At 39.6% G+C, this 27,015-nt stretch overlaps 1 protein-coding gene across 2 annotated transcripts in view; it reads left to right on the top strand.

Annotated features, from left to right (window-relative positions):
* SUCLG2 (succinate-CoA ligase GDP-forming subunit beta) overlaps window positions 1-27,015 on the top strand; it is a 257,299-nt gene that overhangs the window by 50,024 nt on the left and 180,260 nt on the right. For both annotated transcript variants that reach the window (XM_050781306.1, XM_050781307.1), the window contains exon 2: window positions 5,507-5,648. In XM_050781306.1, coding sequence (XP_050637263.1) covers window positions 5,507-5,648 — 142 coding nt within the window. The remainder of the gene's footprint in view (window positions 1-5,506; window positions 5,649-27,015) is intronic.

Below are 27,015 nucleotides of genomic sequence, written 5' to 3'. Positions count from 1 at the left end.
AAGTGCTGGGATTACAGGCTTGAGCCACCGCGCCCGGCCTGCTTTTCTTTTAAGTTGTATTTTTCCCGTTCCCCTCCAAGCTTAGAAATGCTTGCTGTGTCAAAGAAACACAGGAAGGAAGGGAAGGATGGCAAGGATGTCGTACAAGTCCAAAGGGAACAAAACCTAGGTGCCCACCTACCCCAGCTAGTTTAAGAACATGATGCTGTTCCTAAGATGGTCACTTTGCCAAAATCCATGTGAAGGAAGGAAAGAAGCTAAGAATCAGTCCAGCTTTCATCAGGCCTCTGGCTTACTATATGATCCCTAGGCAAGTCACTTTCCCTCATTAGGCCTCCAGGTTCCTGACTGTAAACTGAGGACCCCAGTGGTCCCTTTGTATCATGAAACCCCAATATTTGAAAGATGTGACTAACTGGGAAACTTCTCCAGTATAGGGTCCCAAATACCTTTGTAAAAGTGGATCCTGCCATTCCCCTTTACCTTCAACCTGCGAAGCACTGAGTCAGTAAGGGCTCGGTCGGGAAGACAGGGATTCCTTGAGGTCATTTAATAGAATTTAACAAAGATTGTAAGGCACACAGGCTGGGAAGGCAACACAGAGATGGATGGACAACAGCAGGAATCTTCCGTGAGCCGTAGGAGAGGAAGGAAGTGGTGTTGGCAGAGTCCAGGGCCAGCTGTTGGAAGCAGAAGTAATGGCAGGGGAGGCAGTGGGAGCTGGAATGTGGAAGAAAGAGCTGTCTGGAGAGACCTGGAGCTTCAGAGGAGATGCCGTTGCACCCACAAAGAGGACAACAAAGCCTGGTGTCTTCCCCCTATTGTTCAGTCTCTGAACAGAGTGCCAAGTTTAGGCAGAAGAGCCTGTGGAATGGTCCTGAGGGCAGGCTGGCAAATGACTGGCAGAAACAATCGAAAGGCACGGGGCAGATAATCTTTATACTCCATTCCATTGCTTGCATTTTAGAATTCATGGATTCTCTGAGAGATTCTTCATGTCTCCTGCAGCAAAGATGTTAGTTTAGGGTCATAACAGGTAGCTCTTCTTAGGAGTTGAAATAAACTTCTACCATTCTAGCATCTTAGGACGAGACCTACTCACATTTCCACCTCCCTCCCTCCCAAAGCCTGGAGTAGTTACATTTTACCTTACATGAGCTCTGTCAGCATTTCATGAAAGCCCTATTCCTGGTAGACTTTTGACAAAAGGGACAGTATTTTACTTATCTCTTTTCTCAGTCTGTATCACCACAGAGCCTCTGGGGCCATAATACAAACACAGGGAACCAACAATGTTACCCAATTGATCCAGAAGCTTTACTGTTTCTTAGTAACCTGTGATCTTAGGCAAGTTCAGCCCCAGTTTCCTAATTTGTAACATGGCTTTATTGGTCAGTAAAGCCAATTGGGCAAAAAGGTTGTGCAATAGTAACAACCCCCAGAATTTCGGTGGCTAAAAATCCACAAAGGTATATTTTTTACTACACATTTATGTAAAGTCACTTGGTATATGACCATCCTTACTCTGGTCCCTGGCTGATAGATCAGCTGCCATCTTGAATGTTGCCATTCCGCATATCTAGAGAGGGCGAACTTGGATGGGGTGGGAGGGATGGCAATTAACTGTTGGCCTGAATGCGTCATGCAACATATGTACTCACAACTTACTGGCTGGAACTAGTTAATTGATATGATACTGTGATATAATAAAAAAATAACATATTTGGTCTTTACCTCTGGTTCCTGACACACAGTTCCTAAGACCCTTGGGATATCTGAAGTGATGAGTGTCTTTTGTACCTTAATGATATGACTAGTGGTTGGAGTCCCCTAGGTAGCTTCAGGATTGTGACTGGTTACTAGAAAGCCCAAGGCATAATTAGAGGATTGAGACTTTCGGCCCCATCCTCCCAGTCTCTGGGGAAGAGAGAGGGACTGAAAGTTGACTTAATCGCCAATGGCTAATGAGGTAACAATCATGCCTATATAATAAAACCATAAAACCTTAAGAGGACAAGGTTTGGAGAGCTTCCAGATTGCCAAATATATGGTGGTATCTGGAAGGTGGTACTCCCAGAGAGGGCATGGAAGCTCCATGGACTTACTTTGTTATGTACACCTCTTCCATCTGGCTGTTCACCAGTGTCTTTTGTCATATCCTTTATAAATAACTGGTAAATGTCAGCAGTGGTTTTTGTGAGCTCTGTTAGCCATCCTATAAACTTTATTAAACCCGAGGAGGGGGTCATGGGAACTCCCAGTTGATAGCTGATTGGTCAGAAGCACAGGTAAAATAACCTGAGGCTTGTGCCTGGCATCTGAAGTGGGTATAGTCCTGTGGGACTGAGCCTCTAACCTGGGAGATCTGATGCTAACTCTAGGTAGTAGATAATGGCATCACTTAACTTCAGCTGAAGTAAGAAAGTGCCTAGAGGGAAGAAGACTGGGGATATTTCTTGATTTGCACTAATGACAGCTACAGAGAGAGAGAATAATTCTTGACATTTCCTGATTGTTTTAACCATGAACCATGAATATTTAATATAATGCCTAACTCAAGATAAATGCTCAATTAATAGTAGATGGAACTATTATCATTACTATTCAGCAGTTTATATTACATTTCCAGCATACTTTCTACCATCCATTTGCATAGCAGATTTCTCCTCACCCTTTTTTACAACTGAAAATGCAGAAATAAACATAAATTATTTTTCTGTAGATTTATCACAATTATGATTTTTTTTTTGAGACTGAGTCTCTCTCTGTCACCCAGGCTGGAGTGCAGTGGCACAATCATAGCTCACTGCAGCCTCAGCCTACAGGCTCAAATTATCCTCCAGCCGCAGCCACCCAATTAGCTGGGACTATGGGCATGCACCACCACACCCAGCTAATGTTTTTACCTTGTGTAGAGGCAGGGTCTCACTATGTTGGCCAGGCTGGTCTTGAACTACTGGGCTCAAGCAATCTTCCTGCATCAGTCTCTCAAGATATTGGGATTACAGGTGTGAACCACTGCACCTGCCCACACCCGGCTACAAATTCTTAGTAAGTGAAGTTGTCTTGAAGTTTTAGAGCCAGTCAGGGTCCTACTCTTCCAAGTCTTGGATTGACAAAAATAGGTGATTATTCTGTAAAAGAATTCCTTTGTGGACTGATAGCTGGGTGTCATCAGTGGTTTTGGAACTGTGCTTACTGTCCTGGTTTTCAATTTAAGAGCAACAGACTTTAAGCTGGCTTTCATTTGAGTCAGTGTGGAAACAGTCAATATATGTTATATGTCTGTGAAGCTGGCCTCTGGATCAATTGCAATTAGTTTTCAGCAGATTGCATTAACATATCTAAAATTAATACGGCAAGTGTTCTGATGAAAAGGAATTGACCACAACCACATTGTGGCTGTTTTTAGTCTCCCTCAAATGCTCTTTTCAAACTATATTTTTTCTTCTTTGGTTAATGGCTTTAAATTGGTATGTCAACGTAGACATAATCTATTGATTGTTCCCATTTGCCTTTTAAGAGTGGTCCTAGATAATAGCACACAGCTAATGTTTAATGTTTTCTTTCACTAAGGAGCTTTTTCGCTAAATGCCTTAAACTTGTATTTTTCTTTGTATGTTATATAACACGCTATTAAGACTATAAAGCCTTTGAGTATGTTCATTTACAGAAGTTTGTGTTTTTCAAATTACTAATGTTTCATCAAGACTTAAAAAGTAAGATTAAGAAATAATGTATAGTTAAAAAATAATATATAGTAAATGATGTGAGCATTGCTTGTCTGGCAATTTATGTTTATCCCAGTATTATTTATTTCTAAAGAAGAAGTATAGGCCACTTCAATGTTAAAAACAAAACCAAACCATCATTACCAGCAGCTACAAGGACAGAACAGAGAGCTATCTTTAGGCTTTATCATGTTGAAATTTGAATTTTTTTACCACTGTGTATACATTGTATTATGTTTATTTCAGGTCTTAAGGACTAACTTGTACTTTTTTATTTTTAGAGGTGGCCAGTTTTGGGAATGAAAAGTTGTCTGTATCAGGAGACAAAAGGCAGGGTTGATTCATTTGGCCATCTAAGTGGCATTTTTTTGGGTGTCTTTCATATGTCAAGCACTGTCACCTTTTTCATAGAGATACAGAGAAGTTTAAGGCACACTTTCTACCCTTTAGTAGAACACAGTCTAGTTGTGGGGTTCTAGAGCTTTGAATCACCCTATTTCAAAAGAGCTCCATGAGTACATCATAGCTTGGGGATACCAGAAGAAAATGACATTGTAAGGACACAGTAGATGTCCTGAAAGGTAATGGCTCCATGTGATGAAGCCCTGTGGGCCTCACTTTTATGGTCTGTGTGACACTGCCTTGGACATCCACCAAAGCCATGGACAGAAGCCAGTAGGGATTGTGTCAGGTGATGTCCATGTACTACCAGTCTTGTGATCCAGTTGCGTGATTGATGTTTTGGTTTGTGCATTAATGATATTGTCATCCTACCTCTTGTGAGTAGTGTTTCCTTTGCCTAGGACTCATGGATGGAAAGGAGCTTACATTAAGTGTATTCATTTTTCCTTTTTTTTTTTTCCTTTTAAAAATGGGGCTTATGGATTTGGTAGGGAATACTGTTGATATTGGATAAAATGTAAAGAATTTATTTGTTCATGTTATTGTGTCCTTTGACTATGTCCTTTTAACGCAGATAAAAACACGTAGTGCATGTTGGAAAACCACTTCTACTTGAAACTTAAGCAAGATTCCTTTAATACACAAGTTGCAGTTTAGGAACTATTTAATTAATGGTGACTCTTTCAGGTTATTGCACTCAACCTTGGCGCATGAAAGAGATAATCTCGTTAAACACACAATGGCCCTACCTAGACTCTGTTAAAAACTATGGTAAAGAAATGAACTAGTCTGTGGCCCAGTGACTTCAGAGTGTTTAAACAAATTTCCTGAAAAACCTTACAATGATTAATAGTCTATATACAGTTATTAAAATAATGCTATGCTCTGTATTTATTTGGGGTGAGAGGTGGGGAGCCATATCCATATAATAGAGTCCTTAACAGTTTTTAAGATAACTTATTGTGAAATACTTGTAGACTTACAGGAAGTTGCAAAAATAGTATAGCAGCCCCATGTACCCTTCATCCAACTTCCCCTAATACTGACACCTCGTGTAGTTGTGGTACAATATCAAAAGCAGGAAACTGATATTTATGTAATAATATTAACTAGATCACAGACCTCACTCAGCTTTCAGCATTTTTAAAAAACCTGCATTCATTTGTGTGTGTATAGTTGTCCTTAACAGTTTTTGTTAAAAAATAAATAAGCATGAATTTAAGTGGATTTTTTTTTTTTTTTTGCTTTTGCTTCTCTCAATTCTGGGTTGCTGATTGCCAGTCGACATTACCTCTAAGCCTGGCCATATAGGTTGACTTTTATTTTTCTTGTTATTAATGAATGTTCTTACCTCTCTCCTTCAATTTCTGTAGGCAGCTCAATTAACCTCCAGAAGATGGCTGAACCTGCAGGAATACCAGAGCAAGAAACTGATGTCTGACAACGGAGTGAGAGTTCAAAGATTCTTTGTAGCAGACACTGCGAATGAAGCTCTTGAGGCTGCTAAGAGACTAAGTAAGCTTATTCATAATGGGTGAAATACACTTGCCCAAATCAGTGAATTCACAGGTAGCGGTTTCCCACTAGTTAATTTTTTTTTGTTGTGGGTTAAACTGAGAGGGACAGATACAGGGGAGAGCTTAAAACTGCAAAAACAAAAAAGTCCAGATTGTCTTGTGTACAAGTGTGTAAGTGTGCAGGAATCACGTGGTGACTGCAGGATAAGGGGAGGGGTCTGCTTTCAGAGCTTTGTTCCTGTGAGTCTTCAGTCCTGCTGACCTGGGAGGAGATGTGGAATCACAGAACAGCCTTCAATGTGATGGCCTGGGTGTAGGAGAATAGAGCCCTTCTTCCCTGGCGCACCTAGAGGTTTCCTCTAGGCCGCGCCCTGCCTGACCCATGCTGCATGAGATTCACAGGCACCTCTGTGTCCTCAGTTCCGCCAGGATCACTCACTGGAGGCACTTGGCCTAAGTGTCAAAAACCTTAGAACAGGCTCTGTGGGGTGGCTCATGCCTATAATCTCAGTACTTTGAGAGGCTGAGGAGGGAGGATCACTTGAGTCCAAGAGTTTGAGACCAGCCTGGGCAACATAGCAGAACCCATTTATACAAAAACTAAAAAAATTAGCCTAGTATGGTGGTATATGCCTGTAGTCCTAGCTACTTTGGAGGCCTAGGCAGGAGGATCACCTGAGCCCAGGAGTTTGAGATTGCAGTGGGTTATGATCATACTAATATACTCTAGCCTGGGTGACAGAGTGAGACCCTAGCTCTTTAAAAAAAAAAAAAAAAAAAAAAGTAGAACAACAGACAACTTCCCTTTCTTTTCAGTATCCCTTAGGGAGGGTGTATCCTCAGAAATTCTTACAGTATGAGCATGAGGGAGTTTTCATCCCAGCTCTTTTTGAAATGAAGAATCGTGCAACAGTGGAGCATGGTTCAGTAATTCCCTCAATAATGGAGGGAACGGATGGAAGCCTTCAACAATATTTGATGACACAAAAGGAAATTGTGATCCATGTTAACTAACAAAGGAAATGTTAACTGCAATTTAAAGAAGCAAAAAATATCAATTTAGGAAAACTTTATTCTTTTACATGAGATAGCAGCACATGGAATGTCGCTCCATGGTAGTTTTTTAGAGATTTTAGTCACTATTTCGCCCAGTTTTGTTAGCTGTGGATTAGTGGCTGGGAGAAACATGGCTGAAGGGCTTGAGAAGCCATTCATTGCAGGATGAATCAGTTGTTGACATCCTTCTTGAAGTCCCTTAGAACATGGGGAGAGCGCCGTCTGAGTGACTGGAGGAGACCAAAGGCAAGAGCATTACTTTAAAGTCAAGCTAACTTTGCTTCAGTGTTTTGCCCTCCCTTTTACCAGCTTTGTAATTTTGCAGAAATACCTTCTCCGTCCTTGCCTCAGTTTCTTTATCGGTAGGCCAAAGCTAATAGTACTTATTTCCCAATGCTATTGGGAGTCTTTAAGAGTGTATTAGTCTATTCTCATCCTTCTAATAAAGACATACCTTAGCCTGGGTAATTTATAAAGGAAAGAGGTTTAGTGGACTCACAGTTCCACATGGCTGGGGAGACCTCACAATCATAGTGGAAGACAAAGGAAGAGCAAAGGAATGTCTAACATGGTGGCAGACGAGAACTCATGCAGGGGAACTCCCATTTATAAAACCGTTAGATCTCGTGAGACTTACTACCATTAGAACAGTATGGGAAAAACTGCCCCAGTGATTCAGTTATCTCCACCTGGCCCCACCCTTGACATGTGGGGATTATTACAATTCATGGTGAGATTAGGGTGTGTACAGCCAAACCATATCAAAGGGAGATTGTTGTGTGGTAGAACATCTAGCCAGTTTTCCTACTTACAGATCCAGATATTAGGGATCAGGTACTGCTGTCTGCCTTTCAGTGAGCATCCCCCCTCTGTGTGGCATGCAGACTCTCTAGGTATCAGTCTGGATTGCCACTGTCTAGTAGGAGTATAATGTGAGCCATATAAATATTTTAAAGTTTTCTAACAGTCACATTAAAAAAATGAAAAATAAATGGGTAAAATTCATGTTCGTAATACATTCTGTTTACTCCAATATATCTAAAACAACATCATTTCAGCATGGAATTAATGGCGTTATCAACGGGATATTTTGTGTTCATTTCTCTGTCCCAATCTTCGGCAACCTGGTTGGAATTCTACACTTCCAGCACATCTCATTTCAGACCAGTCACATTTCAGGTGCTCAAGAGACTCATGTGGCTAGTGGCTACCATCTAGCACAGTGCAGATATGGACATCAGAAGGATTTGCATATGCATCCTTCAGCCTTGGGAATGCAGTTGTTTCCCACTAAAAATAAAGAATTGTGAGTAACAACTCAGTTTTATCCAGGGATCAGTAGCAAAGGTTGAGAGTGTAAGATAGAGGCACTCTCCATATTTCAATTTTCTGATTTTCTATGCTCTTTTAAGAGTAAGTGCATAGGTACTTCAGCTAGTAATTGTTGTTCTTTGAACTTTTTAAAGTTCTCCCAGATGCTAATACACCAGACCCTCTCTATGTTATGTCAGTTGAAATGTATATGTGTTCTTTTCTGGAACAAATATTTATTGAGGGTCAACCATGTACTAGGCACTGTGTATATAGCTGTGGAAGACAGGCAAACCCTTTTTCTTCATAGAATTTACGTTCTAGAAATAAAATTAATTTGTAATTTTCAGATTAAATGTAGAAATTGAAGTGACATATTTTAATAATGAAAATTAATTTCATTTTTAAAAACTATCAAGATTGGTTTTTACCATGAAAAAATCCCAGTAAAATTAGATCTAAACCTGGATGAGAGCTCCTCAGTGAACTGTGATAATAGACTCAGTAAAGGTTAGTACTGTATTCCAGCCTTTTCGTAAGAAAGGATCATTTTTGTTTTATACTCTTGTGGTTTGGGGATTGGGAAGTGAGAGCAAAGAAATGTAAAGTTCAAGTTGGTCTTTGATCTTATTTCCCTGTTATTTTCTTTGAAGCACTAGCATTACAGGTATAACTAAGTTTTTTAAGATAATTCTGGAAGCCAGTTGATTACTCCCCTCACCTCTCTTAGGCATAGCAGCTAATCTCTTTGAGATATTCCTGGAGATATGTACTTAGTGAACTAATTGACTTCTTAGTTATGGGTTTGTTTTATGAACATTTAGCCATTGTATTGTGGTTGGGGATTGTATACTATGCTTTTTATTTTTATTTGTATTTATTTTTGACTTCTTTTAGAGACAGGGTCTCACTCTGTCACCCAGGCTGGAGTGCGGTGGTATAATCATAGTTCACCGCAATCTCCAACTCCTGGGCTTGACTGATCCTCCCACATCAGCCTCCACAGTAGCTAGGACTACAGGCGCACACCACTATACCTGGCTAATTTTTATATCTTTATTTTTTGTAGAGATGGGGTCTCTCTGTGTTGCCCAGTTTGGCCTCAAGTGATCCTCCTGCCTCAGCCTCTCGAAGTGCTGGGATTACAGCCGAGAGCCATTGCACCTGGTTGTATCTTGCTTTCAATAGAATTTCTGCTCTGGAGGAATGAACAGTGTTGCATTGACATGCTGGAGCTGGGACAAGGGAGGGAAAAAAAAGAGACAATAAAACAATTTTAAGTAAAAGAAAATTAGTTCTTCAGGTATGCTTTCAAGAAATACAAACTGGATAAAGGGTTGAGAATGATAAAAGGATAGACAAAATCAAGCTGGATAAAGGAATGGAGAATGATGCATGGTTGTGTGTGTGTGCATATAGGAGCGTGTGAGTGTGTGTGCATGCAGGTTTCACCTGTGCATATCTGTGATGCTCCTTAAGGTGATATGGCCAACAGAGGGCCTGTTCCTATCTAGGGCTAAACAGCAATTTGGAAAATTCAAGCTCCTTATTTGGTGAATGAATGAGTAATCCTTCCCGTACTCAGTGAGTAGTTTTGGTAGAAGGAAGGACTCCTCTGATTTCTGTTGTTGAATCGTTTTGGTCTAAGGGGAAATTTATAGCATTAGAAGAGGATATGGAACCAATTCTAGTTGGTTAAAAGTGAAAAGAGTTGATCATAAATATAAAAATTGTGTGCACATCACTGAGATTAGCTGGAGAGAGCAAAGCAAGAAGAATCTGGCAAAAATTCGGAGTATTTACATTCTTGTCACCACAAGATTGACAGAACCAAGAGCACAATTGAAATTTTAGCAAATAGATTTGAGGTTAAGATTAAAACTGGATTTTGCACACATCTTCCTGATTGTACTGAAAAAATGGGACCTTCACCCTATAATTATGATACTATCATGGGAGAAAATTGCCTAGAATGATAATGCGTTTAACATTCAGAAAGTGCTATATAAGATTTTATTGCTATCATCATCATCATCATCATCATTGTCGTCAATGGCAGCAAATTCCAGGAGGTTCATTACTGTTGTGATTCTAACTCACAGAGAGATCAGAGACATCATAATAACTATCCTGCTAATCATGTGTTAGGAGAGTTCATATTTTAATTAGAAAGATTTGTAAATAATTGAAAGGTATTTGCTTACCTTTCTACTTTATTCATATTTTGATGTGTTTTGAAATGACATTTTATAAAATATTTTGAAAATAAATGTGATGTTAATCATATCTGTGATTTCCAGGGTCACCTCTGTGCGAATTATCTCTTTCTTTGTGCCTGAACCTGCATTCCTACTTGTCTGTTGACCGCTTGTTCATGGGTGTCTTTGGCACACCTGACCCAAATGGAACTTGTCATCTCTTGGTTGCTCCAAACCTTCTCTTCCTCTTCTCGCCACCGTGCTTACCCAGCTGAAATACCTCTGCATCCTTAATATCTCTCATGTCTATTATATCCAGTTGGTTGCCAAATTCAGTCATTGCTTATGTCATTTTACAAGCAAGGAAACAGGCAAGATAAAGTTAAAAAAAATGCCGAGATTGTAGAGCTAATTGACAAAGATGATGGGATTTTAATCCAGTCAGATTAGATTAAATCTCCCCTGGCATTTTCCTTTTTGCTAACTTGGTGATGATATTCTTGGGAGATTTTTATGTGTGGGTCAGCATTTTAAAGATGGAAAATGCATATTAATCAAATTAGAAGATTGGATTACAACTAGACATGGCAGATTTTAAGGTGCAATATATAGAAACTGTGTCATCTGCAGGTATTTTCTTAATGATTCATTTGGTTTTATCTCTGAGCAAATAGAACCTTTTGCTGTGTAGTTAGGGAAAGCTTGTTAATTTGAACATTTGTTTAAAATGGGTAATGCAAACATTTTGTTTCTGAAACACTGTTCATAATGGTAAGATATTGAGTGAGATCCTCATTTTCTTGCATAGAAAACGGATTCGTGTCTGAGAGAGCAAATTTAGTTTGAATTAAGTTTTTAATGTGGATAATATTCATTGCTGCTGCCATTTATCGGAACCACCTTTTATAATCACGCTTTAAAGGAGGAGTTGTTTACGTTGCATACAATTTTCTTAGGAGGCTTATTAAGTACATACTTTTCTTCTCTTATGGATTAAATTAATGAATACAGTCAGCAGATCATTACAGAATACCTACTGTGTGAATGACTGATCTTCATGTTACCTTTTCAGTTCTCTTTGAAGGTGAATGAAGGATTGTGTCTCTCATATCACTGGAAAGACCTGTCTTAAAAAAGCGTTTGTATATAAACTTAGATGAATCGTGTCTAGGACTAGTTCCTTTCAGTTTTTAGAATCTCCACAATTTATTAATTATTCCATGCATGTTGACATGAGACTCTTACCATTTGATTAAGCAAGAAAATTGCATTTCAAAAACTCACATTTTTATTTTTTGTCAGGAAAGAAAATTGAACTATGAATGGAGAAATTAATCTTCTCTGAGCTAATGACATGCATCCTAAAATGGAGATAAGGAGCTTTTATTGAACTTGGCTAGTTTTTGATTGCTTTCAGCTATAACATGTTTCCATTCGTCAATATGGTAACTTGCTCTTTTGGTTTTATGTAATCGTGTCCTAAAGCCTGGTGAATTACTTAACACCATTAAGGAATTGTATTTTATGTAAAAAAGGAATTGCTGCCCATTGGCTACTGATTGACATGTACTATTAATCCCATAGGCAATTAAATACATTGCAAGCCTCTTTGATTGTCGTGGCTTTGTCCTATCACATGTGGTTAGGATCTTGCAAAAAGATCTTAATATCTTTTTTGTTGAGATGATGGTCATTTTTGTCTTATAATGACAGACAAGGATAACATTGATTTTTGTGAAGTAAGTTTTCATTTTACCAACATATCAGCTGCCCATTATTTTGACTTTGGAGTCAATAATATAAAGCTGCTCCTAGGGTAATGGCATATGTGGTCCATCAGAGGTTGAAGCGGTATCTGCTTTCTAGGAATAACAGTGGTGTCCTCACCAGATAGATGGTTTCTGTGGTGTGGTTTGATTGCGTTCCCGGCTGCTTTTGGCCTCTTTGCTTCCTTCCCATTTTTTAAGTCTGATTCTCCTGACTTCTTGGTGATTATGTGAGCCTCCCAATTTCTTTTTTGTAATTTAGTTCATGCTTATTTCAGCTAGAGTTAATTTCTGTTGCTTGCTGCTAAGAACCTAGTGTCATCCGATAGAGTGCTTCTCATAGGTCCTCAGAGGCAGTAGATGCTCACAAATAAATATTGTTATTCAGAAAATGTTCACTTGCTCATGCTCACTTGCAAATGCTCCTTAAAGGAGCACCTGAATTGAAATTGATGGTTTTCCCTAACTGTATTTATAAAGAGGATATCCCATTCAACAAGTTGTAGCTTTTAATGACATTTTTCTATTGTATGTATTTTGGCAAAGAGATCCCCCTGTTATAAAATGTTATTTTTTCTTCTTCCTAAGTCTGCAAATATAAATGGTCTTCTCTGGTCATCTCCTTATAATTTCTCTGTGCTAGAATATCTTTTCCCTAAGTGTCTTGTGGTATTCACTGAATAGAAGCAGCAGGAGACCTGCAGAGTGAAGGGAGAGATCAAGGCGGGTTGTGGGCAGGCAGGCTTTATGGGAGTGTACATGTAGCTTCCTTTCAGTTTCCTAAGAAACAAATGAGAACAGTACTTTGAAACTCAATGCCTTAACTTCAATTTTAACAGTCTACTAAAGCAAGCATGAATTCTTCTTACAGTTTAACCAATAAAAATAATAGTGGTGGCATTTAAGCTTTGGGCCTTTACCATGTGCCTAGTATTGTGCTGAGCATTTCACAAATATTATCTCCTGGAATCTTCATCTAAACCAAAGGGAAAGACTTTCCTTTAATGACTGGTACTGAGTACCACTAGATCTCTTCATGCCCATGATTGTGTATCCACGGTAACTAACATAATTTTACTTTCTGTCTTTTCAGTGTGTCATTAATGGAGTTATGTATTATCTTGTGTTTATTCTTATTTTTTTAATTTTTAATTTTTTAATTTTTTGAGTCACAGTTTCTCTCTGTTGCCCCAGCTGGAGTTAGGAGGTGCTATCTTAGCTCACTGCAACCTCTGCCTCCTGGGTTCAGGCGATTCTCATGCCTTAGCCCCCTGAGTATCTGGGATTACAGGCGTGCACCACCATGCCCAGCTAATTTTTATATTTTTAATAGACACGGGGTTTCACCATGTTGGCCAGGATTGTCTCAAACTCCTGGCCTCAAGTGATCTTCCCACCTTGGCCTCCCAAATTACTGGCTTTTGGGAGGTCAAGGTGGGAAGACTATAGGCCTGGCTGACTTGTTTTTTTAAAGCTACCTCATTGAGAATGGACAAAGAAGTTATGTTGGCATATGGTCTCATTTTCCAGGACTTTCCCATGAAATATTATTCCCTGGGGCCTTTGACTCACCCCAGTGTAAAGTTTGGCAGTTTTGAAAGTTCAGAGGGTACTTTATGGGCTATAAATGCAGAAAAACTTTACCTAGGGTAAATGACATAGGACCTCACTGCTGTAATCTGTCTGGGTGGATTGCCCCTTTTAAAGAAATCTTAAACATAATTACACAAATCTTTTCTGATTATCAAAGGAACATGCTCATTATTTTGATATTGGAAAATATAGGAAAGTACAAAGAAGTAAAAAATATCTTCTAATCTCATTACTTAGAGGAAACCTGTACTAATATTAACATATTTTCTTTCATTTTTCTCATGCATGCCTTCATTCAGCAATATTAATTTCTGTGTACATATGTATATGACATAATTGAGAGAGAATGAACTTGTTTCTAAATATGGTAAGGTACTAAGTACAGTTTTGTTTATAATTTTTGTTTTAAAATTCTATATTATAAAATGAACATTGTCTAAATATTAAATATTTTTTTCCAAAATATTATTTTAAGGTTTTATGATAATCTCTAGATTGCGTTATTTTGTCTTGTAGCTATTTTTGGATTGTTTTTCTCTGTACTGGCATATTAGGTAATGCTAGCATCTGAAGCACATAAGCTACCCCATTCCCAGTAGCCTGGTGCAAGAAGGATTTATTTCTTATTCACATAAACATCTAGCATGATGTTCTTGGTCTGCTGCAGGAACCTAGGCTCCTTTTGTTTTTCATTCCGCTGTCTTCCACACATGGCTCCCAAAGATGACCTGGAAAGTATGCCCATTTCAACCACTCAAAAGGCAAAACAACCATGGAGGATTGCATGTAGGAATTTGCACGGACTATATCATTTCAGCTAAAAGTGATCGCATGATCTCAACCAACTTCAAGGGTGGCTGGGAAATACAGTTTCAATCCATGCTTAGGAAAAGGAAGGATGGGCTTGATGATCATGTAGCAGTTGCTTCTGAAAGTAGTGTTTGGCATTTTGAAAACGTTTGTCTCTTTGCTTCAAGGCTTAGAAGAAACATGGGCTATACAGTCAGAACAGAGCTCCCACCCCAGCTCTACTTTGACTGATTACCCTAAACCACAATTTACTTGACTATAAAATAGGGGATAATACGTACTTCAAGGAATGATTGAGATAGCAACCAAGATAAATGAAACACATGTTTCACACAAATGAGGCACTCACCAAGTTCTCTTTCTTTTTTTCTTCTTTTTTGGATTGAACAGAGCCAGTGTTTTGAGCTATCGTAAACGAAATACAAAACAACTATTAAAAACATCAACAGCAGATAAAAATAAAAATTTTCAATACTTTTCAATAACACCCAAGTGTGAAGCTATATTTTTTATACAACTTGTCAGATAACTTGATAATGAATATATAATGACTCGTATGCTGTTGGTTGAGATTTTCTAGGTAGATGAGCATGTAAGTCAAATGTTGCATAATTTTTAAAGAAAATGAGAATCATACTTTCTTTACATTGCAACAGAATAAGTATTACATATGGACGTATGCTTTTAAGATGCTACGATATTCCCCAAGGTGGTTGTAACAGGCATTGGCAATATTTAACAGATGTTCACAAATAGTACTAAGGCTTCACTTGAGTTTTCTAGGCTACGGACAAAAAAGTCAGGAAATGAATTGAGAAGGTTTAAAAGAGTTATATTACTTGATCTACCTTAGGATGAAAATTGGGTAAGTAAACAAGCTATCTCAATTATGTAATTTTTTTTCTTTCATTCAACATGGAACAAGCTAAGAGATTTGGGAGTCTGTTATTTCTCTCAAATTAAATGTGAGCCAAGTATTAGAATTTTTTTTTCGTCTTCAGGCTTTTATTTGAGCAAATATACCAGTCACTTCAGTATGGGGAAGAGGAAACAGATGGGATGTGGATAACAGGGGAAAAATAACAGTGCTAAAAGTATTTGATATGCAAAAATCAAATTGTTCCCAGAGTCATCAGGTGCTAGATGTAGCACTGAAAAACAACTTTACATAAATATATATTTTCTTTATAAATAACCTGTCCATTAACATCATAAACATGAGAAAACCTGGATTCCTTTGAGACACTCTTGCTCAGAATTTCTTACTACTGTTCCTTGTTTAGTGGATTCAGTTTTAACTCACTGTGGCATACACAGTCAGCTGTGCATGACACAGTCACAATTTACCTTTCCCTCACTGTCCTCTCTTTATGCCTGTTTCCCAGCGTGTGGCCACATCAGTTTCCTTCCTGCCTTCATCCATATTCTTTCTTCCATAGTGCACCTTCTGACATGGTGAAGATGACTCTGGAGTTTGCCTTGAATTCAAATCCTGCATTTGCTCCATGATAGCTGCACAACCCTAGGCAAGTTACTTAGCCTCTAGAATCATCAGTTTCGTCATCTGTAAAACGGGCTTAGTAATATTGCTTCCTAGGAGAGCCAGGAGAGTAAAATGAGATCATGCCATGCATAAGGTTTAGCAGAGTTGCATACTCTAAAGTTTCCAATAATGGATAGTTAGGATCATTATCATTGTCATGATCTCCCAGTTTTTGTGGCTCAACTTAATCATCACCTCTTCAGTGATGTCTTTGAGAAGGTACTGCGGTAGTATTTAAGAAGATGGGCTCTGGAAGAGACTGCCTTAGTTTGAAGCATAGTGCCACTCCTTTTTAACTGTGTTGTAACTTCTCGAAGGCTCCATTTCCTCATCTATAAAATATGGGATGTCAGTAGTGTCTACTCATGGCTTTGATAGGAGGAGTGATCTAGGCCTAAACAGTGTCTGGCTCATAGGAAACATCAGTAGATGATGTGCTTTTTGCTGTTATGATAAGTAGTGTGTTCCACATCACAGCATACACTGGGTGGTGCAGGGGCTGAAATTTAACCTGTTGCCTGTGTACCCAGAAAGAGGAAGCACATTCCTTATATCATAGTTGTGAGGTGACCTTTCACATGATACTTTTCATATACAAAATAAAGCATAGGTGTTTCCGGAAATCCGGACAGTCTTCAAGATTCATCTGGCATTTAAGCTTAGAATTTCTGTCTCTAAGTATAGGTGATCATCCCTAATGGTTTGCTTGGGACAGACTTGAATACATCTGCTACTCCAGAACTATTATTAACTGCAAATCCCTTTTACTCTCAAAGTTGTCTCCATTTAAAGAATAAAGTTTGTGGTTACCTGAATAAGATTAAGGATGACTCTTTGATAGCAGCTGTCATTAACAGGAAGCCTGTTTTGTAGGAAAAACAATGAGAGTTTTGGCTGGGCATGGTGGCTAACACCTGTAATCCTAGCACTTTGGGAGGCTGAGGCGGGCATATTGCCTGAGTTCAGGAGTTTGAGACCAGCCTGGGCAACACGATGAAACCCTGTCTGTACTAAAATTCAAAAAATTAGCTGTGTGTGGCAGCTTGCGCCTGTAGTCCCAGCTACTCAGGAGGCTGAGGCAGGAGAATTGCTGGAACCCGGGAGGCAGAGCTTGCAGTGAGCCGAGATCATGCCACTGCACTCCACTCTGGGCGACAGAGCAAGACTCCATCTCCAAAAAAAAAAAAAAAAAAAACAGAAGGAAAAGAAAATGAGAGGTTTTTTTTTTGTTTGTTTGTTTTGTTTTCCGTTTTTGTTTTTTTTGAGATGGAGTCTCACTCTGTTGCCCAGGCTGGAATTCAGGGGCACGATCTTGGCTCACTGAAACCTCTGCCTTCCGGGTTAAAGCGATTCTCCTCCCTCAGCCTCCTGGGTAGCTGGGACTACAGGCACCCGCCACCATGCCTGGCTAATTTTTCTATTTTTAGTAGAGACGGAGTTTTACCATATTGGCCAGGCTGGTCTTGAACTCCCGATCATGTGATCCACCCGCCTTGGCCTCCCAAAGTGCTGGGACCACAGACGTGCGCCACTGCACCCGGCCAAAGATGAGAGCTTTAAATATTATTCCATCAATTCATGCAGCTTTTAAATGAAGGATGAACAAGAGAAGAAAGGGCCTTCCAGACAGTTTGGGATGACTACTGGGAGTCGGGTACAGAAACAGATAGGGAGGACGAGGCTGGATTTGTTCTAGGGCTAAAAGTTTCCCATTCACCTTTGCATTCCTGGTACCTGGACCATAGTATGAATTCCGTAAGTGGTTACTGAATTGAAGAGTTAATAAGAGAACAAAGATGTCCAGGAACCCTCCATCTAGGCTAAAAGTTGCCAAGCAGGACTTCTGGTGTGCATACCCAGTAGCTTTTGTCTAATGTCATTGGGTCATGTTTGTAAGCTTTGTTTAAGGGAGAAGGTAAAACTAAGGAAGCAGCAGCCCTATAGGCAATGGTGGGAAGTTGGGAAATTATGAAGGGACATATCAACTCGGTGGCTTTGCCTGTTGCCATCCTCGTGTCCAGGGTTCTCTTCAGGCTGGTCCTCCTGTCTGATGCCACAGAACAGCCTTAGTTGAAATGTGGGGATGGTTAGGTCTGGTATTACTAGAAATGAATCTCCTTAGACAAAGGCAGCTTCACCTTCTGTGGGTTCTCTCTGATCCCTGGCAGGTCATGTTAACAAAAGTCCCTGGTCCATAGTGGCTTTTTGTTCTATTTACATTGATGAGCTCTGCTTTCAGTTATAGGATCTTTGGATATGTGCTCATTTCAGTTTAAAGGTGTCCCAAATATACTCATCTCAATGCCATTTTTGTCACTGCCTCCCCTACTTCTGGAAAAATAAATCAATATTCCTCAGTATTAGACAGTAGCTCTCCATCCTTGCCAGAGTTGTGTGTATTATAAGTGAGGGGACTATAAGGAAAACACGAGAGGGCTCAAAACCGCCTGTGATTTAAGTAACCTCTTTTCAATGGGACATTAATTCATTTATCAGTTATTGAGTACCTGAAATGATCAGGTACTGAGGTTGGTTGGGCACAAGGATGACTCCAAATGGTTGGTGCTTCCAAGACGTCCACTGCTTGGTAGAGAGACAGATGTGTAAACCCATAGGGATACAGGGATAGTAAAGGTGTGCCCAGATATCATGGGCACCCAGGGAAAAGCGATGCCTATTCCACTGTAGATGCTGGGTGGCCAGGGAAGCCTTCTTGGAAGAGACGAAAACTACTTTCCCTTTCTGACTCGTTATTAAATATAATACATTTAACAAACAGAGTGTTTCTCTGACCCAAAATAGAAACCTTGTCCTTAACTTTCTTTCTTTCTCCTTGGCTCTCATGAAATTTATCTTTCAAAATGATTAGCAAGAAGTTGGCAGTTCTAGCTTTAAACAGAGAAGTAGTAACTGTGACCGTCTTACTGTTTCTGTGTAAAGCTAGTTACTTGTGTTAGGGGTAAGAGAGAGGTGTGTTTCCTGATGGAAGTATAGATGGCTGCTTTCTGAGATAGATCCTATAGACAACCCGTCAAGGAGTACTACTTTAAGTAAACCAAACCACTCCTTGCCTTTTAGGTCAGGAAACTTATGGGTACCCACCCAGAGTTCATCAAACTAAGGAAGTTGGATGTTCATCAACCAAGCCTATGAGAATGATGTATACACCAGAATGCCAATGGCACATTTACAAAATGGAATGATTTTCTCATGACTAGGATGTTCAGATCTGCCATCCTGGTGTCTTAGGAGACACATTCATCTTGTTTTACCTTTATGCAATTCTTTTCCTTTTCAAGACAAAGAGCACATTTCAACAAAACCTTAGACTTTCATTTACTTATGCTCTCATCAAATATTGATCTGGTGTGTGTGCTAGGTGGTAGAAAATACCATGGCTGAAATGTTTTGAAAACTCAGTGTATCTATAATAAACACTGTTAAGTGTTTATCCTGCTTTATCTCACTGAATCCTCACGTGCCTTTTCTGAGATATACCATTGTCCTAATCCATAGTTTATAAAATAATCATCTAAGAGGCCCAGGCACAATGGAGCTTCTCAGAGTGATAGAGGAACAGTCAATGGCCTTTGCTTCCAAGCCCAAAGTCCAGGGACCAGGGCCTCCAGCGTCCGGAGCCATGTTCATGAGGTTGCTTACCTTCACTTAGGATGCAGAGCCATTTCTTCACACCCTCTTTCTCCCGAAGTTCAAAACTCCCTAGACTGGGCAGACTCCCACCCCGGCACTCCTTTCCTGCTTGAGGCCTGGCTGACATTCTATGTCTTCCCTTCTTGGGATGGTTTTATTAGTCAAAACTCTCAGGAGCCCTGGTGCCTCCTCGCCTCTGTCTTGAATAGTGCAAGCAGCCCCCTTTAGCTGAACAAGGAACTGGTCTGTTGTGTTTCACATTACAAAGGTATTCTCAATATAGAAACACAGCTACTTTCACTATTCACTGCCTTTTAACTTCACAGTGGTTGGAGTTTAAAGGGGTCTTTTGTGAACATTGAAGTCCCTGAAGAAGTGGATAGCTAAAATTTTCCACATGACCGGTAGTATGGAACTGTAACTAATGATAGAGAATGATACTTTCATTGCTTCTGTTTTTAACTTCTGTCACTAAAGGCTTGTGATTTCATACCACATCAAACAAATTTTTATTTGTTCAGCTTTCTTTGACTTAAGCAAAGTATTTTTTTGGGGGGGAGGGGGAGGGGGTATTGTTACTGGAGTCTGATTTTGAGGTATTATTTCATTTGGAAAGACTGATACAACTAAAAATCTGGTGTAATTCTTTCTGGTTTTAAAAAAGTTATATCCAGCTAACTCTTAAAAAATCAAATCCCTTTTGAACTTTTAATTTAAAACAATATCAATGATTGCTAAAAGTCATCTATAGCTTTACTGTCTTACTGATTTTCAGTCTGTTTTCAATAATAAATATCTTCTACCCATCACACCAGAAGGTACCAGGCTAAGGGATTTTCTGAGCCTTTGGGTGCCATTCAATTGGTATCCACTAACATATGCAGAAGATAGTTTGAATATTTGAGCTTGGTGAGGATGCAGAGTATAAGCAAACAAATTAGCAAATAATTGACAGATTGTGAGAAATACTGTGACAGAAATACACAGGTTTCATGTTATTAAATCATCTAGGACTTAGGATAGTCAAGGAAGGCTTCTCTGAGGAGGTGATTTTTAAGCTGGCCTGTGAGGATGAAAAGGAGCCAGTCATGAGAACTGGGATGAAAGTGTTTCAAGCACAGGTGACAGGAGAGGCCAATATCCTGAACTAGAAACAGCTTAATCAATTTGATAAACAGAAAGGAGATCAGTGAGAATGAAGTTGAGAAAAGGATAGTATGGTGAGGTCTGGCAAATGGGTTAGAGCCCAGATCATATAAGGCTTTGTGCTCAGGTAAGTATATTTGATTTTACTCTTAAGTGAAACGGGAAGCTACTAAAAAGTTTGGATGAAATCCATGTCAGTTAAGTATTGCCTCGATAATGCTAGATAGCAAATCATCCCCAAACTCAGGGAGTCATTTGTTCTTGCTCAAGTGTCTGCATATTAGTGGGTTGAGATGGCCCTCTTTGGGCTTGACTGCAAGCTGCAGGTTGGATCCAGGCCTGCACCATGTGCCTCTCATCCTTCTTGGACTTGTGGGCTAGGTGTGGGTGTAGTTTTCACAAGGAAGTGGCCATTAGAATGCAAGAGAGCAAGCCCATCTGCAAGTGTGTTTCAAGCTCCTTGCTGTATCACATCTGCTAATAGCCCATTGTTGGAATCCAAAGACAAGGGGTCAAGACCTCTAGTGGGAAGAACTGCATGGTCACTTGGAAAAGGGATCCAGGGAGAGATGAGGAATTGTGGCTAGTGATTTCTGCAATGACCTGATCTTATCTATCTTATAAAAAGTTCACTGTAGTCTTGGGTGACCAACTGCTCTTGATTGCTCAAAAATGAGGAGTTTCCTGAACATGGGACTTTCAGTGCTAAAACTGAGAAAGCCTAAGGCAAACCAGGATGAGTCGGTCACCCTATGGACTGTCCTGTGGTAAATGGATTAATGGGGCTGCAGGAGAAGTGAGAAAGAGATCAACTGTCATTATGGTCTTCCAAGTGAGAGAAGATGGTGGTGTGAATGAGAGGTTTACACAGGAGATGTGGTGGAGCAGATGTCTTTGGGATGTGTTTTGGATGGACAGGTCAGGACTTGTTGATGTTTGGGATGTGATAGATGAAGAAAGGCATTGAGGATGTGTTAGACCAATTGAATATGCTATTTGCTGGAGTATGATGATGCAAATATCCTATAGGGTAGAAGAACAACTTTTAATTATTATTGCAAGAATATAATAACAAGCCACTATTTGAAAATACATTATATATTATAGACATGTAATGTGGTATTTATCTTTAAAACCATGTTAAAGGAATTGGTGGAATAAACGTGGAGGTTGCCGTGTATCCACCTGGACTATAGTAATGTACACAAATTGTATCAGAAGAATGGTTGTCACTAACAAAGGTAATTTTCCTAATAGTCTTCATTGACTACCTAGGTTCACCATAGTGGTTTGCTTCTATAGTAAACAAGGAAGCCATGAACATTGGGAAATGAGTGTATTTTCTTCATTTTGATTTGTCAAGGCCTAACCCATCAGGATTTACAGTTTACAATTGCATCATGGGTTTTTCTATACAGTATTGTGGGTTGACAGTGCACCTGGTGTGGTAGAAACAATATTTGAATAGGATTTAGAAGGTCTGGATTTGAGCTATGGCTTTGATATTCAGTATTTTTTTTTGGAGGATGTGGGAGTTACATATGCTTATGATTAGATATTACCAATTTCCTTTCCCACTCATTGAGTTGATGTCTTGAATAACAAGGAGGACCTATTCTCCAGACTATTTGGGGATGCTGGTTGAATTAATATTGAATTAACACCGTTCATATATGGGGAATGCCGCTAAATACTTTTGTAACCTTGAATAACTTGCTTGGCTTATTTGGTCTCTGTTTCTTTCTCTATGAACTGGGAATAACAATTCAGGGATATTGTGAAGCGATATCATATGAGAGATTGTATACGAAGCTGCTCCGTAAGGTCTTATCAGTATGATCTTCCTTCTCTACTAGGATAGTGAGTTTCCAGGCCTGGATTCACATTAGCTTTATTTGTGTTGTTTGTTTTTCCTTGCACCCTTGAGTGTGATAATGATGAACACAGATTTGTTGAAGGGCTGGCTGATCAAGTGTCAAGTTCCTGGCAGTTCTTCACTCTGTCCCTTACATGTGAACCACTGGCTACCTCTATAAAGCCAGACCTTCTGGAGTCTAAATACTCTTCTTTTAATTTTCCCACATGAGATCTTGGGCAAGCTTCTTAACTTTCCTGTGTCTTAGTTTCCCCATCTGCAAAAGGAACTAATCATATTTCTTGAATCAGATTGTTGCTGAGTCCTCATTAAATTAACAGCGATAACTCAGATCAGTGTATGGAAATCAGTCAATCAACAAAAAAGACAATAAATGTTAAATCCTTTATTATTATTGCTGTTATTATTTACAGGTAGGTTTCCTGCTGCATTTATTCGATTTGTAGACTTCAGAGACAAGGTAAAACTATTTAATTATATAGAAAATTGGAAAGTTCTGATATGATGAACTCTAAAGGGGAATGTGATACAGATTTCTGTTGTTTATTTTTAGGTGGTTTATGATTTTTCTACAGTGACTAGTGTACTCCATGTGGTAGATCTAATGTATTGTTATATTAGTCTGCTGATAAAGACATACCCGAGACTGGGAAGAAAAAAATGTTTAATTGGACTTACAGTTCCACATGGCTGGGGAGGTCTCAGAAACATGGCTGGAGGTGAAAGGCACTTCTTACGTGGCGGCAGCAAGAGAAAAATGAGGAAGAAGCAAAAGCGGAAACCCCTGATAAACCCATCAGATCTGATGAGACTTACTATTACAAGAATAGCATGGGAAAGACTGGCCCCCATGATTCAATTACCTCTCCTCGGTCCCTCCCACAGCACATGGAAATTCTGGGAAATACAATTCAAGTTGAGATTTGGATGGGGACACAGCCAAACCATATCAGTTGTGAAAAGGGGTTTTGATTTTTTTCAATCTCAGTCCATTGAAAACTCATTCTGGCTGGGCGTGGTGGCTCATGCCTGTAATCCCAGCACTTTGGGAGGCCGAGGCAGGCGGATCACCTGAGGTCAGGAGTTTGAGACCAGCTTAGCCAACATGGCGAAACCCCGTCTTTACTAAAAATACAAAAATCAGCCGGCTGTGGTGGCAAGCGCCTATAATCCCAGCTACTTGGGAGGCTGAGGTGAGAGAATCGCTTGAACCTGGAAGGTGGTGGTTGCAGTGAGCCGAGATCGCACCACTGCACTCCAGCCTGGGTGACAGAGCGAGACTCCATCTCAAAAACAAAACAAAACAAAACAAAAACCAACTCATTCTGTTTTCCCTTGCCCTGCAGAGTCTGTTTCATCTACTGCTATACCCTAACCCACCTGCCAGCTCATTTTGCATTTCTCTTTGTTTGTCCTAGCTTCCTTGTGTGCACTATTTGTGCTCTTGATTTATTAAATCTCTGAGATCATCCTTTCTCTGGAATGGGAGGAAAGGCTTCTGGACAGACAGCTGGAGAGATCTAAAACAGCCCAAGGGGTATATTTCTTGTTCAGTTCATCCCAGCAATCGATTAGAGATCAATAAATGCATAGCACTAGTGTATATTATGTACTTTTCCTGGAAAACAGGTCAGTATTCAATAGGCTAAATAGGAGATGAGATATTTTTTTAGTTGGCACCTCTCTACAACTATAAATAATTAGAAAAGAGTCTTTTTTTGAAATTTTTACTTTAAAAATTTTGTTAAAGAACTCTCTCTCTCTCTTAATGTCCAAAGTCTTAGACACTTGGACATCTTTTTCTTCTGGAAAGATGTGAAACTTTGTAGAATGGAGAAGAAATGTAGAGTACTTAACACTAAAAAAATAGGCAGTGAAAAGCCAAACCCTGTTGTGTTAGTCTGTTCTTGTGTTGTTTTAAAGAAATAGCTGAGGCTGGGTAATTCATTAAGAAAAGAGGTTTAATTGGCTCATGGTTTTGCAGGCTGTACAAGAGGCATGGTACCAGCATCTGCTCAGCTTCTGGGAAGGCCTCAAGGAACTTAGAATCATGGCAGAAGGCAAAGCAGGAGTAGGCATGTCACATGGTGACAGAGGGAGCATGAGTGGGAGGTAGGACATGCCATAGTCTTTTAAAAACCAGATCTCACATGAACGCAGAGGGAGAACTCACTCATGTCTGCAAGGAGGGCATCAAGCCATTCATGAGGGATCTTCCCCCATGACCCAAACACCTCCCACCAGCTTCTACCTCCAACACTGGGAATTACAATTCAACATGAGATTTGGAGGGGACAAACATCCAAACCATATCACCTGTCTAGTTCAAAAGTTTCTCAAAAGCCACAGTTGCTTTGGAATTGGTGATGGAAATTATCATGGTTCTCACTTGCTGGAATACATAGGGAGGTATGTGGGACACAACATAATAGAAATGTTTTACAATTATGTTTTATATTTGTATGTATTGTTCTTCACATAATATAAGGTGTTGACAGGACAGGAATTATTTCTCTTTCTCAAATGAAGAAACAGACTCAGTGAACTGAGGTACTTGATCAAGTTCTCAGAGTAGCAGTTAGGCCTCATCCCTAACATTTACAGGACCAAAGGCAGGAGGACAAATAGAGGCCCATACACCATGTGTTCAAAATACAAAATTTTATAAATGCATGTATAAATCAAGCTAATACTGCATCAAGTAGACTAAAGTATATCTGAAATTGAATAAAATGTCTTGCCCTGACAAACATACTTTCAGAGTGACCTGTGAGGCCTGGCTTCCATTTTGCATTCCCAGACTTTGTGGAGTTTAGTGCAGGAAAATGCGGCACAGGGATTAGGGATTACCACCCCCTAGCCTGTGGTTCCTCTTTCCACCCCCAGCTTCATTCTCCATTGTGAGGTGCCTCATGAGTATGTGTGTTCAGGTCCATCTGCCTCTCCTGCACACAGCCAACCCTTGAGCATAGGAGTGTAATTAGAGGACAGCACATGCTTCCCTCAGAAGGCCGCATCTTGAGAAGAGGCCCAAAATGGGCCATTTTGGTAGACTTCTGGGGATGTGCATGGGAGGGGATATATAGGCTCTGGACAATCCCTTAGGCCTTGAGGACTTATCACCTCGTTCCATGATTAAGTCTAATTATGAGGCCAGTAGTGGGGTATCCAAGATACAAGTTGGATTCCATTGGATTGTTTGGCCACTTCAATCGCAATATTAGTCAGTTTAGTGAAAAACAGTTTGTTCCTTCATTTAGTATGTATTATGTACAGGTACTTGGTGCTGGAGATATAACTGGAGTAAGGCATCTCTTGGGAGTGGCCTTGAATTCTAGTGAGAGAAGACAGAAAACCGTGTAAAGAATTACAATATATTGTCCTCAAGTTAGCAATGCTATGAATAATATAAAAGAGGGAAGTGAGATAGTCATGGAAAAATAAGGGTGGGACTAATGGTGGGAGAAGTCTTCCCTGTGGAAATGACATTGTGATGCGAGATGTAAATGCTCAACAGCTGCAAGAAGATCTAAGGGAAGGGCGTTCCAAGTGGGTGGATCACATGGGTGATAGCCAGGAGCTTGGTGACTTCAAGGATTAGAAAGATGATCATGGAGGCATGGCGTCAGGGAGTGGAAGGAGATGGGGTTAGAGGGATGGGCAGGGTCTTAGAGGTCACCAGAGCCTTGTAGGCCCTGTAAGGGGCTTGGATTTTGTTCCAGCGAAATTCACTGGAAATTTTAAACAAGGGATTGATAGGAAAACTTCTGGTCAAATTCAATACTTAATAGTTAATTCAAAGTAGCCTGTCCAAATTGTAATCATTTTGCCAATATTAAATGAATCCCCCTGCTGTACATACCCCATCTCTTAGAGTAGTTGAATGTCACCAATATATTTTGTAGACATTTTGAAGACTTAAACATTGGTGCTCCTGGCAAGTAATGTGAAAAAGTGGTCATATATTTAGCTATCAAGTTTCATGTCTTTTGCTAAAAATATAGAACCAAGAGAGCTCTGAGCATAAATACAGGCATGCTCTTGGTGTTGGGTATTTCATAACTATTCTTAGGTGCCAAATGTCTTCATCTTCACGCGATTTATAGTAACGTAAGTAATGTGTTGGAGACTAACAAATCAAAATCTCATTTTGGATGTGTGACACTAATGTTGTGTTGACTTATTGTTTCATGTGTTAGATTTCTGATAAAATTACTAAAACACCTTCTTGAAAGGAGTAACAGGAAGAAACAATTGGCGTGTCAGATATTCAGCTGTGTGTACTTTCTTATGGATAGGAGATTACTGATAAATTCTTAATTGCATTAGATAGCATATTAGAGTACCACAATTTAGGAATATTTAGCAACTTAAAATTTTTTGATAGCCAAGCACTTACAAGTAGCATGATACTT

The sequence above is a fragment of the Macaca thibetana genome, chromosome 2 (assembly GCF_024542745.1).
Source record: "Macaca thibetana thibetana isolate TM-01 chromosome 2, ASM2454274v1, whole genome shotgun sequence".
Taxonomy (NCBI): Eukaryota; Metazoa; Chordata; class Mammalia; order Primates; family Cercopithecidae; genus Macaca; species Macaca thibetana.
The sequence above is the reverse complement of the archived record's forward strand: the minus strand, read 5'-3'. Positions and strand labels throughout refer to the sequence as shown.